The 19479-nt window shown below is 43.7% G+C and overlaps 1 protein-coding gene across 1 annotated transcript in view; it reads right to left on the minus strand.

Annotated features, from left to right (window-relative positions):
* Positions 1–19479, minus strand: part of TOGARAM2 (TOG array regulator of axonemal microtubules 2) — a 119944-nt gene that overhangs the window by 56296 nt on the left and 44169 nt on the right. The window contains exons 2-3 of the mRNA XM_063444090.1: positions 5705–5808; positions 300–425 (exon numbers count right to left, since the gene is read on the minus strand). Of these exons, the coding sequence (XP_063300160.1) occupies positions 300–425; positions 5705–5729 (151 nt within the window). The 5' untranslated portion in view covers positions 5730–5808. The remainder of the gene's footprint in view (positions 1–299; positions 426–5704; positions 5809–19479) is intronic.

Raw genomic sequence — 19479 nt, forward strand, 5'->3', positions numbered from 1 at the left:
TAATTACTTTCCCGTGGCTGATAAGTTGTGAAAATATGTGGGTTTGCAGCAATGTGTTATGTTACCTGGTAGAGTGTCATGGTCGGGATATGGATTATTGTATTTCATACACCATACTGCAGGTTTCTGTGTGTACGGCATTCATGTTGTATATGAGGGGAGTTAATGCTTTATTCAATAAAGCAAGCATGAAAATAAATTATACTTTGGGTTTATGATTTTTATTAAATTAATCTGATTAAAAAAGTGTTTTATTGAACAAAACCCAGACTTCCTTCGCAACCAGCTGCAATGCTTACCTGTATCAGCTGCTCCCCATCTGTTCCCGCAGAGTTGCAAGTTTGTGTCAATAGTGCTGTTTCTTAGTGACACGTATCCAGGTTTAATTTTAGGCATGCTCCCACAATAGACAGCTCTGTATTTGGCTGAAATAAAATAGAGGAAATGTGTCAATCAGTCATATAGTGGTATTAGGCAAACTAGCTCTGTCCCCCCACCCTCCCCATCCAATATGAGTATTTCATTACGATAAAATTTTTACGAAATAATGAAATTCGCATATTGACTGTGTCGGACTTTCACTGAAGTTCTAACCCAGTCAAGAGATATGCTAAGACACAGTGGGAATTATTTCGTCTCAGTATTTTTTTTTACTTTTGACAAAGCGTGAAAAGAAGTCAGAGCCACCTTTTCTCAAACTTGTCAAGCCCTCAGCCATGACTAGTCCATGGATGATCTTACTGTCTTGTTGGGTCCTCCATAGAACTCTGTGTTGTACTCTCACACATGCATGAGAGTACAACGCTGAAGTCAGGAACATTCTGTTGAGTTCTGTTTCTCCACAATTAGGTGTTTCCCCAAAATGTTTTCATATAAAAAAAGCCTCCCTGTGATAAATGGGCCCCCTCTTCTGAAATCATCTATGCTGATGGTCTCAGTCATGCGGTGTATGCATCATAGCTTCTCTATCTACCTATATCTATCTTCGATCTATCTATCATCGATCTATCTATCTTCGATCTGTCGATCTTCGATCTATTTATCTCCGATCTGTCTGTCTGTCATCTATCTAGCTCTATTGAACAGAATTTTAAAAAAAGATGTAGAGTTCAGATCAGATGTCCAGTCAAATACATAAAACAAAAATTACTTAGAAGAAAGAATTACTACCCCCACAACTCTGAATCAGGCTCCGACCTGTAAAATGTATAGTAATTGTGGTGAAAGTAACCTCGCCACGTGTTCTTGGAAGGGCCTGTTTGCCAGCCTCCTGCCTCAGGACTATGGGGCATGCACAAAGGCTCATAAAAGACCTTGGTCGTGCCTTCTTGGCTATTCTGTTTGGTAGTTTACATTCCCCTCCTATTTTAACATTGTCCCGTTCGACTACCGAAAAACCGCACGAACCAAGGACCACCCGGGAGCTTGTTAACACGTATTAACAACTTGGAACGTTTTTCACTGCAGTGTTCTAATTGTTCGTCTGGGTGGCCGCAATTCATTTGGACAACCACGAGGTGGCGGCCATCTTGTTCATATGAACGCAGGCAGCGGGGTTTGGGCATGAATCTAATGGAACTTCCATCATCGCCTGCGTTCGGGTCTATACAAGTTAGAAGGGCACTGTTCGGTGGGATAGATCGTCTGGATGAGGGGAACAAGCTCCAGGGTAAGAACATTAATTATGTTCGATAGTTTAGTCATTTTTAAACTAACGAATTAGACCAACCGCAAGCCCTCATTCTCTGGAACTATTTTGGGCATGGGACCATGCGTGTGATCAAACAAATAAATGACTTCCAGGAAATTCCTGAACTGATCTGGGTGATTTTTGGATATGTTGGTCTCCCAGATCAGGGCTATCAGGGGATGTAACATGGTACGGTGCTTGTGGTACTCTGTAAGCTCTAGGAAGCAGCGATTGGCGGAGGCACCCAGTTGGGGTGCTAGGCGGTCCGTCACAGTAATGTTCAATTTACAAACTTCAGCACAGTGCAGCATTGTACGGGCTGGTCTGTCTGTCTGTTTGTTCTATCTACCCTCAGTCAGTCTGTCTGTCTATCCTCTTGTGCCTCATTGTCTGTGTCTTTCTATTTTATTACAATAATAAAAATGCATTTTTATCGCATCATCTGTTGAATGTTGATATAAACCGAAGAAAACACGCTAATCTGTCTCTCCCAGATTCCTTGCTAGAGGTGACAGTGATCCCGATAGCTTATTCTATAAGACAACACATACCATTTTGTAAAATATCATTTCAATTCTTCACTGCAGCAAAAACTTTATTAACCTTAAATATTGTTATTATTATTTTCAACTCACCAAATGTTTAATGAAATACGAAGGTGATTTGTAATCCATGATTTATAGCAATTGGAAAAGCAATTTCAATATGAGAGAAAGAAAAAATAATTTTACAAACACGACGAGTTGCACATGTCTAAACTATTTGCTTCCATGTTTTCCTTTCCAACACTTTAAAACAAAAACATACAGTGCCTTCTATGTTGTATTTTTTATGCGTTTTGCTTGTATTTCATTTTGTGTTTTGCAGATCTGGGAACCATTCTCTAAAATAACAATGAAGGTACCTGTTACTGCCCTCAGCTTCCCAATGTGATCCAGAGATGGGACATTAGCATTAGAGGCAGCTCTAAATCGGAAGATGTCCAATGCAATGTGAGGCCCTATTGTCCCATCATCACCCCCTACCCAATAATCCCAATCGATTAAATTACCCTCTACCAAATAATCCCAATCAATCACATTACCCTCTAGCCAATAATCCCAATCAATCACATTACCCCTACCCAATAATCCTAATCAATCACATTACCCCCTACCCAATAATCCTAATCAATCACATTACCCCTACTCAATAATCTCAATCAATCACATTACCCCTACCCAATAATTCAAATCAATTACATCACCCCCTACCCAATAATCCCAATCAATCACATTACCCCCTACCCAATAATCCCAATAAATTAAATTACTCCCTACCCAACAATCCTATTATCACATTACCCCCTTCCAAATAATACCAATCAATCACATTACTCCCTTCTAAATAATCCAAATCAATCATATCACCCCTACCCAATAATCCTATTATCACATTACCCCCTACCAAATAATACCAATCAATCATATTACCCTCTAGCCAATAATCCCAATCAATCACATTACCCTCTACCCAATAATCCTATTATCACATTACCCCCTACCAAATAATACCAATCAATCATATTACCCTCTACCCAATAATTCCAATCAATCACATTACCCCCTACCCAATAACCCCAATAAATTAAATTACCCCTACCCAATAATCCTATTATCACATTACCCCCTACCAAATAATACCAATCAATCACATTACTCCCTACCCAACAATCCTAATCAATCACATTACCCCCTACCCAATAATCCTAATCAATCACATTACCCCCTACCCAATAACCCCAATAAATTAAATTACTCCCTACCCAACAATCCTATTATCACATTACCCCCTTCCAAATAATACCAATCAATCACATTACTCCCTTCTAAATAATCCAAATCAATCATATCACCCCTACCCAATAATCCTATTATCACATTACCCCCTACCAAATAATACCAATCAATCATATTACCCTCTAGCCAATAATCCCAATCAATCACATTACCCTCTACCCAATAATCCTATTATCACATTACCCCCTACCAAATAATACCAATCAATCATATTACCCTCTACCCAATAATCTCAATCAATCACATCACCACTACCCAATAATTCCAATCAATCACATTACCCCTTACCCAATAACCCCAATAAATTAAATTACCCCTACCCAATAATCCTATTATCACATTACCCCCTACCAAATAATACCAATCAATCACATTACTCCCTACCCAACAATCCTAATCAATCACATTACCCCCTACCCAATAATCCTAATCAATCACCTTACCCCCTACCCAATAACCCCAATAAATTAAATTACTCCCTACCCAACAATCCTATTATCACATTACCCCCTACCAAATAATACCAATCAATCACATTACCCTCTAGCCAATAATCCCAATCAATTACATTACCCCCTACCCAATAATCCCAATCAATTACATCACCCCCTACCCAATAATCCCAATCAATCACATTACCCCCTACCCAATAACCCCAATAAATTAAATTACTCCCTACCCAACAATCCTATTATCACATTACCCCCTACCAAATAATACCAATCAATCACATTACCCTCTAGCCAATAATCTCAATCAATCACATTACCCCCTACCCAATAATCCCAATCAATTACATCACCCCCTACCCAATAATCTCAATCAATCACATCACCCCTTACCCAATAATTCCAATCAATTACATCACCCCTACCCAATAATCCCAATCAATCACATTACCCCCTACCCAATAACCCCAATAAATTAAATTACCCCTACCCAATAATCCTATTATCACATTACCCCCTACCAAATAATACCAATCAAACACATTACCCTCTACCCAACAATCCTAATCAATCACATTACCCCCTACCCGATAATCCTAATCAATCACATTACCCCCTACCCAATAATCCCAATCAAATCATATCACCACCTACCCAATAATCTCAATCAATCACATTCCCCTCTACCCAATAATCCCAATCAATCATATCACCCCTATCCAATAATCCCAATCACATTACCCCCTACCCAATAATCCTAATCAATAATATCACCCCTGCCACACAATCCCCTCATCACATCTGTCCCATAATCCCAGTCAATTTCCTTCCCGTGGTTTCTTAATCCCCTCATCCTGATTTGATGGGACCAAATCCCCATATTTGCTAAAACAGGTTATTTTAAGTAGCCTTGTAAAATGTTAAACAATATTTTTGTATATATTTAGGTATTTACAGTAGAACCACTGCTGATCAATGCATGTTCTGGGTGACCCCTTCAATTCCCTTTTATTCTGTGTATATTTGAAATTCAGAGGAGATTCCTTTTTTGCTAAACACCCCACCCATCCACTATGGGTTCCCCTTTGGAGGTGACCACAGGAAAGCATAAATATGAGGAGAGTCTCTGAAAGCCGTTTGAGCTGCTAGTAAGTATTGCAAGTTAGCATGTTCATCTACCATGTTAAAATTAGTGTAGGACCCACCAATATTGGGGAACATTGAAACAGTGATGGGTTAACACTGTATTGCCACATGGCGTAACAAAATACACATATTTGTTTGCTAAGATAGGTGATTTTAAATAGTAAGATTTAAAACCATATTTATATATTTGCACAATTCCTTTAATTTGTATTTAATTTATATCCATTTAAATGCACATAGTCGAAATTTGGACACTGAATAACTCTCGATGGTACAGGATTATTGTTGAGAATTGGTACCAAGGTCATTTGAGCTTTAGTGAACATACCTGTGGGAGTTATTTAAAAGATTTTTCCTAATAAATTGTATCATTGCACATTTCAATGTACTCATTCAATACAGCAACATTACAACATAACAACTATCGTACTATGACCAAAATCAGAGCTTTGCTTGTCACATGTAAAAAGGAACAAAGCAAACTCTTCAGATAATAAAATGCAATATTTATATTTTTATAGATAAGTATAATTCTGCTAATCACCAGATTTGCGTTCACAGTCGCTCACACAGTTAATTACCTGCCGTAAAGTCACTATGAGCCATTTTGTCGACGCTAAATGTTTCCTCTTGAAGAAAATGGTCTCGCAGAGCTCGACATTTGTACAACAACTTCCATAAATACCTAAAAGGAATGAAGAAATATTTCACTTAGAAGGTTAATATACATATATATATATCCACTGCACTTTGAGTTCTACTGAAGGCATGTGCAAGATGGATGGGTGAAACAGGAGTTACATGGGCATTGTGCGAAAATCACAAGGGAACTCGAAATCCCGTAATTTTTATTCATCACAAGTATAATAAGTGTAATGAACACACCTCATTGGAAAGTCCCCTTAATCCCGCAGAAAATAAGAAAATCCCCCCAACTGTTTGTGTCAATGTTTGCGAGTGTCAAAGAATGTTTCCATGGTGACATGAGGTATATAAATGCATTATAATGATATCGCCAATAGATTTAGTAAAACACAGATTAATTGCAGAATAGTTCAATGCTCTGTAACAGTAACCCTAAAATTAGAAATCCAAACATAATGATTACAACTCTTTGCTTTTGTTTCTTCAATATGCAAATCCCTGATTTTATTGGTCTGGTCAATAACTGAAGGAACGATACTTTGCTTACTGAAGTTTACACTCTCTCTATATATTTATATTTATCTCTTTATGTTATATTATCATGATATTTATAAAAGTGCAGTCCAGCCACCATTAGCAATACAATGTATTCTAGTGATTATGGCGCCAGGAGTCCCTGGTGCCAACACTCGTTAAGATTCAAACCGATATCAAAAGATTCACCATTACCTGTGTCCCCTGCTCTTCCGTGGGTCGGCCTCTCTTCTCTGATAAAGGTAACTTAAAGCACAATAAATATATCCATTTCATTTTTAGAAACATTAATTGGTATTGGCTGCTGCTCTCAGCTAATTAATCCATTCCAAACATGGGCAGAATTGAATTCGCCAATGGATAATTCAGAAATTTCACTTGAGATATATCAGAAGAGGGGGCCCGATTCAGGGTAGATGGGGTACACAGGTAAGTGTCAAACCACTCATAAATAGTTCCAATCTTACAAAGGGGTGGCACTAGGGGACTCCTGACATCATAACCTCTAGAGTGATCTATAGTGGTTATGGTGTTTACACAGTTCCTTTGTAGAAACCATTATCACTGTATGCAATACTCAGAAAACATCAGACTGACTTGATATTTTTGCGCTAAATGTTGGCCTGTGTCTAGGGGTGTTAAAGGGAGATTATTCCATTTCTATTTTAGCCATTTCATGGGCTATTAAGCAAAGTGTAAATTGTTGGGAATGCTAATTGAACTCACATTTAGGCAAAATACCCAAAACAAAAAAGTTCTTTAACTCAACTTTTTTGCTATTTTCAGTTATTTGGAAAACGCAAACAGAAACCTATTTACAATAATGCTCTCTGAGAATCCAGTTGTAGCACTGCCATTTTGAAATACTAATGGAAACCAATTGATGTTTTCAAACAATCTTTTCCTTTAAAACTTTTGGGCGTTTTCTAAATTTGCTTTTCAGATGAGAAATAATTCATGGTAAATTGAAGTTGCTTTGAACAACTGGTTGACTGTTATGGAAGTGAATTGGGGGATTTAAAAAAAATAAGCGTACTAATGCCCTTCATCCAGAGCAGGAAAACCCATAAGGTGGCCTTAAGCTGCTGCCTAGGGACGGGAAGGGCCCTGGAACCATGAATTTGCTCGTCTTTATTCACCATCTCTATGTGAACAATGAAGGGGCTTGGCCTTTAAAACCAGTTTGTGCCGATGCCCTGCATTATTCACACATGGAGCTGCTAAGTAGACAATGCACATCTTTATATATTAGAGATTATTTTAAGGTGTCAGCAATCCTCCTTCAACCCTTACTGAGATCTCAGGATGATCAATAAGATTTGGATAAGATTAGATCCTAAGATTATCCAAATAACAGACCCATCATCAATGAGGGTGATTTGTGGAAAGCTGTAAAAGTGGAACAATTAGAAGGAGCTTTTCGTGATTTCAACAGTGAATGTTCCACATTTTAGAATCGATTCACCTATTTTACATTACGTTAGCTTGATGGCTCTTTCTTACATTTCAAAATGACCACAGTGACACATCCTTCAACTATTATTAAAGTTATGGCAAATCGAACTCTGCAAAACACCTTCATTAGATGGCACGCAGTATCAGACATGTCTTCACAGTGTAGAATTACCACAGTAAGCATTGTTTGTCTGGGCAGTTGCCTAAAGCCCGATTCCTATGAATTTGTTGACCAACCGCAATAGTATGGGAACCCAAGTTTGTGTTTCAACCGATGAGTTAAGAACTATTGATCTAATGCAAAGGAAAGTCAATAGAAGTGAAACTTCTAACCATTTATAGAGCACGCTTGCACCCCTTTATCACTCACATATAAAAAATAGACACCTGTGGGCTTGCACCCCTTTAACACTGATAAAATAAAGTGTATTTCAGCACAGAAAAAAATATCATAAATTATAACATTGTGGACATTTTTGACAGCCCGTGAGTGCCATAAATATACTAGTTTCTGTGTGCATGCTGCTAAGGTGTGTTAAGTTATATTTATCAAGTGATTCCTGCCTCACCTCCGGCATTCTAACAAGTCAACACTCCACTCCTTGCTGTCTTTTACAAAGTCATACTGTGCAACTTCAACACAACATTACACATTCCGTGCACATCCTTCAGATCAGACATTGATAACAAACCATTTATCAGAATAACAATCACTCAACAATGATAGAAAACAGTATTCTATGGTGACTTGCTAAAAAAAGGGGAGCATGAATTGCGAAAAACCAGTGGAATGTTGCCCCTTACTGCTCCACCTTTAGAACATTGCCCCATAGTTATTATTTATCATCGGTATCACCTGTTTCACACGTTGGGTGTTGGGAGAGCACCAATGTTTGTCAATAAACAGGCAACAGCCCGCAAAGATTCTTTGCAGTATAACCAGTAGACTTCAACGCAGAAAAAAATGGGGTTCGTCTGAATTGATTCGTCCAGAAAAAAAATAGTTTTAGGCAATTCGTGTTTCGTCCATGTGGTGTATTGTTTTGAATGAATTTGGTGCATGCAATCACTTTGTGAAAAATGGTTTGGACAAACCAAAACGAAAGATAGAATGTGCCTATGAGTTAGTGTACTTCAAAATATATACATAATATAAGTATTATAAGTACACATTATCTGGTTATTCAGTTCACAGATCAAGGGAGAAGAAGTAACCAATGAGGGAGCAGTAAAGAAATCTATATTTATACATTTATATATTAAATATTTATCAAATATATAAATATAGGTTTATTTTATGCTATTGGTCACGTCACTGCAGATCACAGCATGATTAAAATCAAACAGATTACAAGGAGGGGATTTTTGGACAGAGTTATAAGTGGACCTACATCAGAGAACAAGTTCAAAATGGTTAATCGTGTTAATTCCAGAATCTAATATTTTTCATTAGATTAAAGGATCACTATAGTGCCAGGAAAACAAACTCGTTTTCCTGGCACTATAGGGTCTTTAGGTGTCCCCCCCCCCCACCCTAAGGGTCCCACTCCCGCTGGGCTGAAGGGGTTAAAACCCCTTCAGCCACTTTCCTTTATCCAGCGCCTGGCTCCCTCTGTCCTGGGGAACTTTCCTCCTCCTGCCGACGTCAGTGCCGAATGCGCATGCGCGGCAAAAGCCGCGCGCGCATTCTAACCGCCCATAGGAAAGCATGACTCAATTTTTGCCTTGTTCTTAGCTAACAAAGTGTCCTCCAACTGTGACAAGAATCAACAGATCTTATGGAAACCACGAATGTGAAAATGAGACCTCTCCTCTTTTAGACATGCGTTCATGACCGGTGAAAAAAATAAAATTAATCACAGAAATGAGCACCGAAGAAAACAAATTGGATTCAAGAACCAACACACTTTCTAACAGGACTGGATGGATTTAACGGACCCATTTTTTCAAAAATAGTTTTTAATAGATGAGGATCTTCCCATGGCCTCTATAGGAAGCAATATTCAAATCTGGAGTCAGACATAATAGCTAAGTACAGACCATCTCAAACATCCCTTTTGTTGCAAGCAACCAAAATGGAATCTTGGTCTTTAGCTAACCACATACAGGGGCGGACTGACCACATCGGTCATGGACCGAGGGCCCGAGGCAGCCAGGGGCCCGGCCGCACAGCCATGCTCCAGCTGGAGAGAATAGAGATCAACTGGAATGGCAAAACAAAATAAAAAATAATTTCCTTTAATAGGTTGCTGGGGCCCCTGATGCAGCGCAGGGCCCCAGCAACCTACCGCTCTGTAAATCCCCCCCCCCCTCACATGAGACCTGGCCGCTTCACCAGCTCTCTGCAGGTCTCCTGCTTCCTGTCCCACGCGGCTCTGTGTGATGAGGAGAGGCGGGGCCAGGAAGTGACATCACCTGTAATCTCCTCTCACACAGAGCGATCGGCAGGGGAAGGAGCAGCCAGGGAGACCAGAGGGAGCAGAAAGAAAGGTAGGCACTACTTACCCCCCCCCCTTACCTCCCCCCCCCACTGTGTCACTACTCACCCTCCCTCTCTCTGTCAATGTGTCACCCCCCTCCCACTGTCACCCCTCTCCCTCTGTCAATGTGTCACCCCCTCCCTCTGTCACTGTCACCCCTCTCCCTCTGTCACTGTCACCCCCTCCCTCTGTCAATGTGTCACCCCCTCCCTCTGTCACTGTCACCCCCTCCCTCTGTTACTGTCACCCCCTCCCTCTGTCACTGTCACCCTCCTCCCTCTGTCAATGTGTCACCCCTCTCCCTCTGTCACTGTCACCCCCTCCCTCTGTTACTGTCACCCCCTCCCTCTGTCACTGTCACCCCTCTCCCTCTGTCACTGTCACCCCCTCCCTCTGTCAATGTGTCACCCCCTCCCTCTGTCACTGTCACCCCCTCCCTCTGTTACTGTCACCCCCTCCCTCTGTCACTGTCACCCTCCTCCCTCTGTCAATGTGTCACCCCTCTCCCTCTGTCACTGTCACCCCCTCCCTCTGTTACTGTCACCCCCTCCCTCTGTCACTGTCACCCTCCTCCCTCTGTCAATGTGTCACCCCTCTCCCTCTGTCACTGTCACCCCCTCCCTCTGTCAATGTGTCACCCCCTCCCTCTGTCACTGTCACCCCCTTTTTCAGAAACTGCAATGTTTACATTGCACTACTAAAACAGCCTCTTAGAGAGTTTACTGGACTCTGATAACTGATTTACTGGACCCTAAATAACGTTGGACGTCCTCATGCTATGCATGAGGACATCCAGCATCTGTGAAATCCACATAGGAAAGCATTGAGGCAATGTTTTCCTATAGGGAGGGCCTAATGCGCCCGCCATGCATTCGCATAAGGTCCTCCCATCGGATGACGTCGGTGGAGGCGGATCGCAGACCCAGCCCCGAGGGAAATGAGCACTGGTATCGGGTGATTAAAGTTTTTTTTAACCCTTTATGCTCCACTGGGTGGGGGTCACAAGGGAGGGGTGAGAGACTGAAGGGCTCTATAGAGTTAGGAATACAGATTTCTATTGCGAATACTATACAATCCCTTTAACTCGACTTGGAGCGTCATGTTGAGCCGAACAGCAATTCATCCAAATTTAGATTGGAGGATCAGGAAATACCTGAATTATAGACTAAGCAAAGCATGGCTCCAAATCAGAGATGATCGATGGGAAAAAATGCTGACTGATAGCTAGGGGACAGTAAATAAATGTTGATTTTATTCACAGTCCAAATGAAAAGTGAGCAAATTAGGGAAAAACAAGTAGATTGATATATTTAATAAATATATAATATGGATTATTTTTTTTTACCTCTCCTCCAGTGTTTCCCTATATTGGTTACTTTTTATCATCTGATCTGTGAACCAAATAGCAGGAAAATGCTCCTGTTAATGTACAGCAAAATGTTGTATAAACATAATATTGTATTATGGATATAATTTGCAGCACACTGATCAGCTCAAGTTAGAATCCTGTTTGCTCTGTGATTCAGTTACCGAATCGGATTATAGGTTCCGAGATTCTGCCGAGCCGAATCGGCATTCACTCGAAATTCGGGGATACCAAAATACAACTCTAGCATTAAAGGACCACTCTATGCACCCAGACCACTTCAGCTTAATGAAGTGGTCTGGGTGCCAGGTCCTTCTAGGGTTAACCCATTTTTTCATAAACATAGCAGTTTCAGAGAAACTGCTATGTTTGTGAATGGGTTAAGCCTTCCCCCTAATCCTCTAGTGGCTGTCTCACTGTCTCAAAGCCGCTAGAGGCGCTTGCGTGATTCTCACTGTGAAAATCACAGTGAGAGCACGCAAGCGTCCATAGGAAAGCATTGAGAATGCTTTCCTATGTGACCGGCTGAATGCGCGCGCAGCTCTTGCCGCGCGTGCGCATTCAGCCGACGGGGAGGAGAAGAGGAGGATCGGAGGAGGAGAGCTCTCCGCCCACCGCTGGAAAAAGGTAAGTTTTAACCCCTTTCCAGAGCCGGGCGGGAGTGGGACCCTGAGGGTGGGGGCACGAGTATGTTTTCCTGGCACTAGAGTGGTCCTTTAACTAATAACTGATTTGCTGCCCTGGACTCACTGTAAGTGTGTGGAGTCTGCTAATTTTTGTGACTCTGTTCTATTGCTCAATATTCTGTTTATTGATTTGTCTCAGTTCTGGAAAAAAAAGCATTTCTTAAAAAAAAAAAAATGAATGTTGTAAAAATAACAGAATTTGCATAATTTGACAAAACGAGGTTACTGGAATTGACACTAAAGGATGATTCTCTGTTGCAGAAGGAAAGGACCGTTGCTTCCCCTAACTTGTGACAGTGGGGGATTAAATTGTTTCGTGCAAGCCAGGCGTGTCATGAATGAAACACGAACCCAGGGGCGTACTCGTGGCAGACTATGCTGAAACTAAAAACTGCGTAACTGCTTGTGTAAGATGTGCTTAATGCCAACATACTGTCTCAACCAGAGCATGGCACTTAATCCAAGGAGCCTTGATGGCCCTATTCACCAGGTGTGTTATTGCATAATGATGGACTTGAACTCAAAATGACCTTGTTATCAATTTTTTACATATTTTCAGGCGTATTTACAGTTTGTGTGGTCTTTTCATTCTTTGTTAAAGGAACATTTGCAAATTCTACACACAGCCTTCCTTTCTAATCATTAAAGTTGACCTGACAACGTTTTAGTGTTTTATAAAGATATTTTTTTTATGAAATACTGATCTACACTGTGTTGGAATTTCCATGCAATTCAAACATACCATAAAACATAGTTGAGACAAAATGTGGACCTCCGTCGTCAACTTTTGTCCATTTCCAGGAACCATCACAAGTGACAACTGTTGGATTCGGGTATTGATCTTTGGAGGCTCCAGTGATCTCCGTAGATCTCAGCGTTGTGCACTCACGAATTTGTGATAGCAGGGCACTGACGCAGCTCCTGGCAAATTTACGCCTCAGGAGCTGAAAGGGACCAGCAGGAAGATGATTTTGGCATGAAGGGCAGCTTCAGGTCCCTGTCGCCACTGGACCCACACTGTCTGTCACTTTTAATTGTCTTGCGAAATATGCAAAGTGACAGATTCACTATAAAAGGCAGATTAGCTGCTTTCTTGGTCAAAAAAAAATAGTTAGAGGTTACACTGTCTGGACATAACTCACAATAGAAACCTTATATTTTGGGGGAGATATAACATGTCACTTTTCTTAAAGGAGCACCCACTGCCCAACAAAAAAAAGTTGCAAATCACTATTTGCTATTTAGATATTCCCTAATGAAAACATGCATGCATTTAATTGTGTATTTTCTTTCATTGAGGGTATATGTAAAACAGCTAGCAAGAGCTGCAGATCTCTTATCTGCAGCCTTTGTAAGCCCTCCTCTTCTTCCCCGGTCCAGACTTTCTGTGGCTGTCCAATCAAAGGCTTCCCAATACAGATCAATCAGAAGTCTTTGTAAGGCAGGTGCTCTGGGCAATTGCTGCCTCTTGAGCTTAGCTCCACTGAGCTAACCAAACCAGGAAGTAACATGACCATTTATCTGATTGACAGCAAAGGGGGTGTAACAGGGCTAATCTGCATTTTTGTAAAATGAAAAAAAGAAAAAGACACACTCTTCACATATAAAGCATTTCAGCAAGAGAAACTGCTTGAGGGGTCCGGAGTTTCCCTTTAATCAAGGTTAAATTGATCATGACATGAATAATCATGCAACCAGAGGTCAATATCTACACTCATCAATGGACGATAAGAGAAAAGGTAGGTCCATTTACATTGGATTATCAGCAGATTTCGTAGAGTGATACCATGTCAGGACTCGGAGGCCTTGTGTGCTCAATATCAACAAAACTGGTTCTTGGAATAAACACACGGCTTACACAGAACTGTACAATAACACTGAGAGTACCTTGTCTAAGAAACATACAGTAACTTACCTACAATGGAACGTTATGAAAACTTCTACTAACCCCATATGCACTCTCATCCTACAGCCATAACGGAGGAGCATTGTCAGACCCGCAGATGTAGTAAATGCATTTATTGGCTGCCGGCAACTGCTCAGACATGTCTTTACAAGGCATTGTCTCCACTGGCTTTCATTAACACTAACTGTCCTCATAACGTACTCGTGAAGAAGAAGACCTAACACTGCTTTAATATGTTTTATAGTGTATTGTGTTACATAAACTCAATTTAAAAAAAACAAAAATTAATTAAACAAATTAAAGCTGGTTTATAGTATAAATCTCATTTTTACTCCCTGGTATATAAACCTCTCCAACTACACATAGAGAAAATGCAGATAGCATCACAATCCATTTCAGAATACCAAACCTATCAATAGGTGTGGCAGCAGGATAATCTGTCAGACACTGAAATGTGGCGCACTCTCTGCAGCTCCCCACACCTCCTGTAACTCACACTACCTGAGAAACACACTCACTGCAGCGCCCCACACCTCCTATAACCCACACTACCTGAGCAGCACACTCACTGCAGCTCCCCACACCTTCTATAACCCACACTACCTGAGCAGCACACTCACTGCAGCTCCCCACACCTCCTATAACACACACTACCTGAGCAGCACACCCACTGCAGCTCCCCACACCTCCTATAACACACACTACCTGAGCAGCACACTCACTGCAGCTCCCCACACCTCCTATAACACACACTACCTGAGCAGCACACCCACTGCAGCTCCCCACACCTCCTATAACCCACACTACCTGAGCAGCACACTCACTGCAGCTCCCCACACCTCCTATAACACACACTACCTGAGCAGCACACCCACTGCAGCTCCCCACACCTCCTATAACCCACACTACCTGAGCAGCACACTCACTGCAGCTCCCCACACCTCCTATAACACACACTACCTGAGCAGCACACCCACTGCAGCTCCCCACACCTCCTATAACACACACTACCTGAGCAGCACACTCACTGCAGCTCCCCACACCTCCTATAACACACACTACCTGAGCAACACGCTCACTGCAGCGCCCCACACCTCCTATAACCCACACTACCTGAGCAGCGCACTCACTGCAGCTCCCCACACCTCCTATAGCACACACTACCTGAGCAGCACACTCACTGCCGCTCCCCACACCTCCTATAACACACACTACCTGAGCAGCACACTCACTGCAGCGCCCCACACCTCCTATAACCCACACTACCTGAGCAGCACACTCACTGCAGATCCCCACACCTCCTATAACCCACACTACCTGAGCAGCACACTCACTGCAGCTCCCCACACCTCCTATAATACACACTACCTGAGCAGCACACTCACTGCAGCTCCCCACACCTCCTATAACACACACTACCTGAGCAGCACACTCACTGCAGCTCCCCACACCTCCTATAGCACACACTACCTGAGCAGCACACTCACTGCAGCGCCCCACACCTCCTATAACCCACACTACCTGAGCAGCACACTCACTGCAGATCCCCACACCTCCTATAACCCACACTACCTGAGCAGCACACTCACTGCAGCTCCCCACACCTCCTATAACACACACTACCTGAGCAGCACACTCACTGCAGCTCCCCGCACCTCCTATAACCCACACTACCTGAGCAGCACACTCACTGCAGCGCCCCACACCTCCTATAACCCACACTACCTGAGCAGCACACTCACTGCAGATCCCCACACCTCCTATAACCCACACTACCTGAGCAGCACACTCACTGCAGCTCCCCACAACTCCTATAACCCACATTACCTGAGCAACACGCTCACTGCAGCGCCCCACACCTTCTATAACTCACACTACCTGAGCAACACACTCACTGCCGCGCCCCACACCTCCTATAACCCACACTACCTGAGCAGCATGCTCACTGCAGCTCCCCACACCTTCTATAACCCACACTACCTGAGCAGCACGCTCACTGCAGCTCCCCACACCTCCTATAAAACACACTACCTGAGCAGCACGCTCACTGCAGCTCCCCACACCTCCTATAACACACACTACCTGAGCAGCACGCTCACTGCAGCTCCCCACACCTCTTATAACACACACTACCTGAGCAGCACGCTCACTGCAGCTCCCCACACCTCCTATAAAACACACTACCTGAGCAGCACGCTCACTGCAGCTCCCCACACCTCCTATAACACACACTACCTGAGCAGCACGCTCACTGCAGCTCCCCACACCTCCTATAACCCACACTACCTGAGCAGCACACTCACTGCAGATCCCCACACCTTCTAAAACCCACACTACCTGAGAAGCACACTCACTGCAGCTCCCCACACCTCCTATATCCCACATTACCTGAGCAGCACGTTCACTGCAGCTCCCCACACCTTCTCTAACCCACACTACCTGAGCAGCATGCTCACTGCAGCTCCCCACACCTCCTATAACACACACTACCTGAGCAGCACACTCACTGCAGCTCCCCACACCTCCTATAACACACACTACCTGAGCAGCACACTCACTGCAGCTCCCCACACCTCCTATAACACACACTACCTGAGCAGCACACTCACTGCAGCTCCCCACACCTCCTATAACCCACACTACCTGAGCAGCACACTCACTGCAGCTCCCCACACCTCCTTTAACCCACATTACCTGAGCAACACGCTCACTGCAGCGCCCCACACCTTCTATAACTCACACTACCTGAGCAACACACTCACTGCAGCGCCCCACACCTCCTATAACCCACACTACCTGAGCAGCACACTGACTGCAGCTCCCCACACCTCCTATAACACACACTACCTAAGCAGCACGTTCACTGCAGCTACCCACACCTTCTCTAACCTACACTACCTGAGCAGCACGCTCACTGTAGCTCCCCACACCTGCTCTAACCCACACTTCCTGAGCAGCACGCTCACTGCAGCTCCCCACACCTTCTCTAACCCACACTACCTGAGCAGCATGCTCACTGCAGCTCCCCACACCTTCTATAACCCACACTACCTGAGCAGCACGCTCACTGCAGCTCCCCACACCTCCTATAAAACACACTACCTGAGCAGCACGCTCACACCTCCTATAACACACACTATCTGAGCAGCACACTCACTGCAGCTCCCCACACCTCCTATAACACACACTACCTGAGCAGCACGCTCACTGCAGCTCCCACACCTTCTCTAACCCACACTACCTGAGCAGCATGCTCACTGCAGCTCCCCACACCTCCTATAACACACACTACCTGAGCAGCACACTCACTGCAGCTCCCCACACCTCCTATAACCCACACTACCTGAGCAGCACACTCACTGCAGCGCCCCACACCTCCTATAACCCACACTACCTGAGCAGCACACTCACTGCAGATCCCCACACCTTCTAAAACCCACACTACCTGAGAAGCACACTCACTGCAGCTCCCCACACCTCCTATATCCCACATTACCTGAGCAGCACGTTCACTGCAGCTACCCACACCTTCTCTAACCTACACTACCTGAGCAGCACACTCACTGTAGCTCCCCACACCTGCTCTAACCGACACTACCTGAGCAGCATGCTCACTGCAGCTCCCCACACCTTCTATAACCCACACTGCCTGAGCAGCACGCTCACTGCAGCTCCCCACACCTCCTATAACACACACTACCTGAGCAGCACGCTCACTGCAGCTCCCCACACCTCCTATAACACACACTACCTGAGCAGCACACTCACTGCAGCTCCCCACACCTCCTATAACACACACTACCTGAGCAGCACACCCACTGCAGCTCCCCACACCTCCTATAACTCACACTACCTGAGCAGCACGCCCACTGCAGCTCCCCACACCTCCTATAACACACACTACCTGAGCAGCACACCCACTGCAGCTCCCCACACCTCCTATAACACACACTACCTGAGCAGCACACCCACTGCAGCTCCCCACACCTCCTATAACCCACACTACCTGAGCAGCACGCTCACTGCAGCTCCCCACACCTCCTATAACACACACTACCTGAGCAGCACACCCACTGCAGCTCCCCACACCTCCTATAACACACACTACCTGAGCAGCACGCTCACTACAGCTCCCCACACCTCCTATAACCCACACTACCTGAGCAGCACACCCACTGCAGCTCCCCACACCTCCTATAACACACACTACCTGAGCAGCACACCCACTGCAGCTCCCCACACCTCCTATAACACACACTACCTGAGCAGCACGCTCCCTACAGCTCCCCACACCTCCTATAACCCACACTACCTGAGCAGCACGCTCACTGCAGCTCCCCACACCTCCTATAACCCACACTACCTGAGCAGCACGCTCACTGCAGCTCCCCACACCTCTTATAACACACACTACCTGAGCAGCACATTCTATCACCTGCATTTTACTTTCTATTCCACATTAGAGGAAAGAGTTGTATTGAGCAGCTGTATCACAACAATGTGGAGTAACTTTACAGAGAACTTTATATCTGCTCCCACACCATTGTCCTCATTCTATCGTCAATCAAAATGCAACAAAAATGTCAGTTAACGTGCAGACAGTATTGAGTGTGCCTCGTGGGAATTCTGGAACGTATTTTTTTTTACATACGTACTTTGAAAAAGAGAAATCTCAATTTAATCCTTTACAATTAATATAAGAAATGTTATCCCTTACTATTAGAAGAACAGTTCCAGGACGTGCTAGTGTAATACAGAATGGGACCGATGTCTGCAGGTGGGAGGAGTGAGATGATGTTTTGGATGCTAGAAGTCCCTCTGAGTTAAAATGAATTTTAGATTGAGCCACGGTTGTGAAACTCCAGCCTTACAGAGTTCTGTGAACTACAAATCCCAGAATTCTTTGAATGCAATAAATGGGCAGAGAATTATGGGTGGTGTAGTGCAACAACATTTAGGGGGACCAGGGAATGTGCCAACCCCACATTGAATTACTAGCTGCAGAGCCTCAGCTGTCGTCCAGCATAAATAGGGAGGATTACGGTTTATTTGCCCTACTTATCGATTATTTTATTCTTCGTCATTGCTTTAATTTTATTCTCTGTGTCACAATCCATTTCCCAATATCAATCGGCGTATCAGATATCACCCTCAGCACACACCCAGTCTTTCGTTATGCCTCACTGCCATTTTCTCAAGATCCCCCATTCACAGAGACAATCAGCAAGTTCAAACAAACATTTTCTTGGCTGTGATCATAGCACTGGGAGTATTTATACCACCT

This window comes from Pelobates fuscus, chromosome 2 (assembly GCF_036172605.1).
Source record: "Pelobates fuscus isolate aPelFus1 chromosome 2, aPelFus1.pri, whole genome shotgun sequence".
Lineage (NCBI taxonomy): Eukaryota > Metazoa > Chordata > Amphibia > Anura > Pelobatidae > Pelobates > Pelobates fuscus.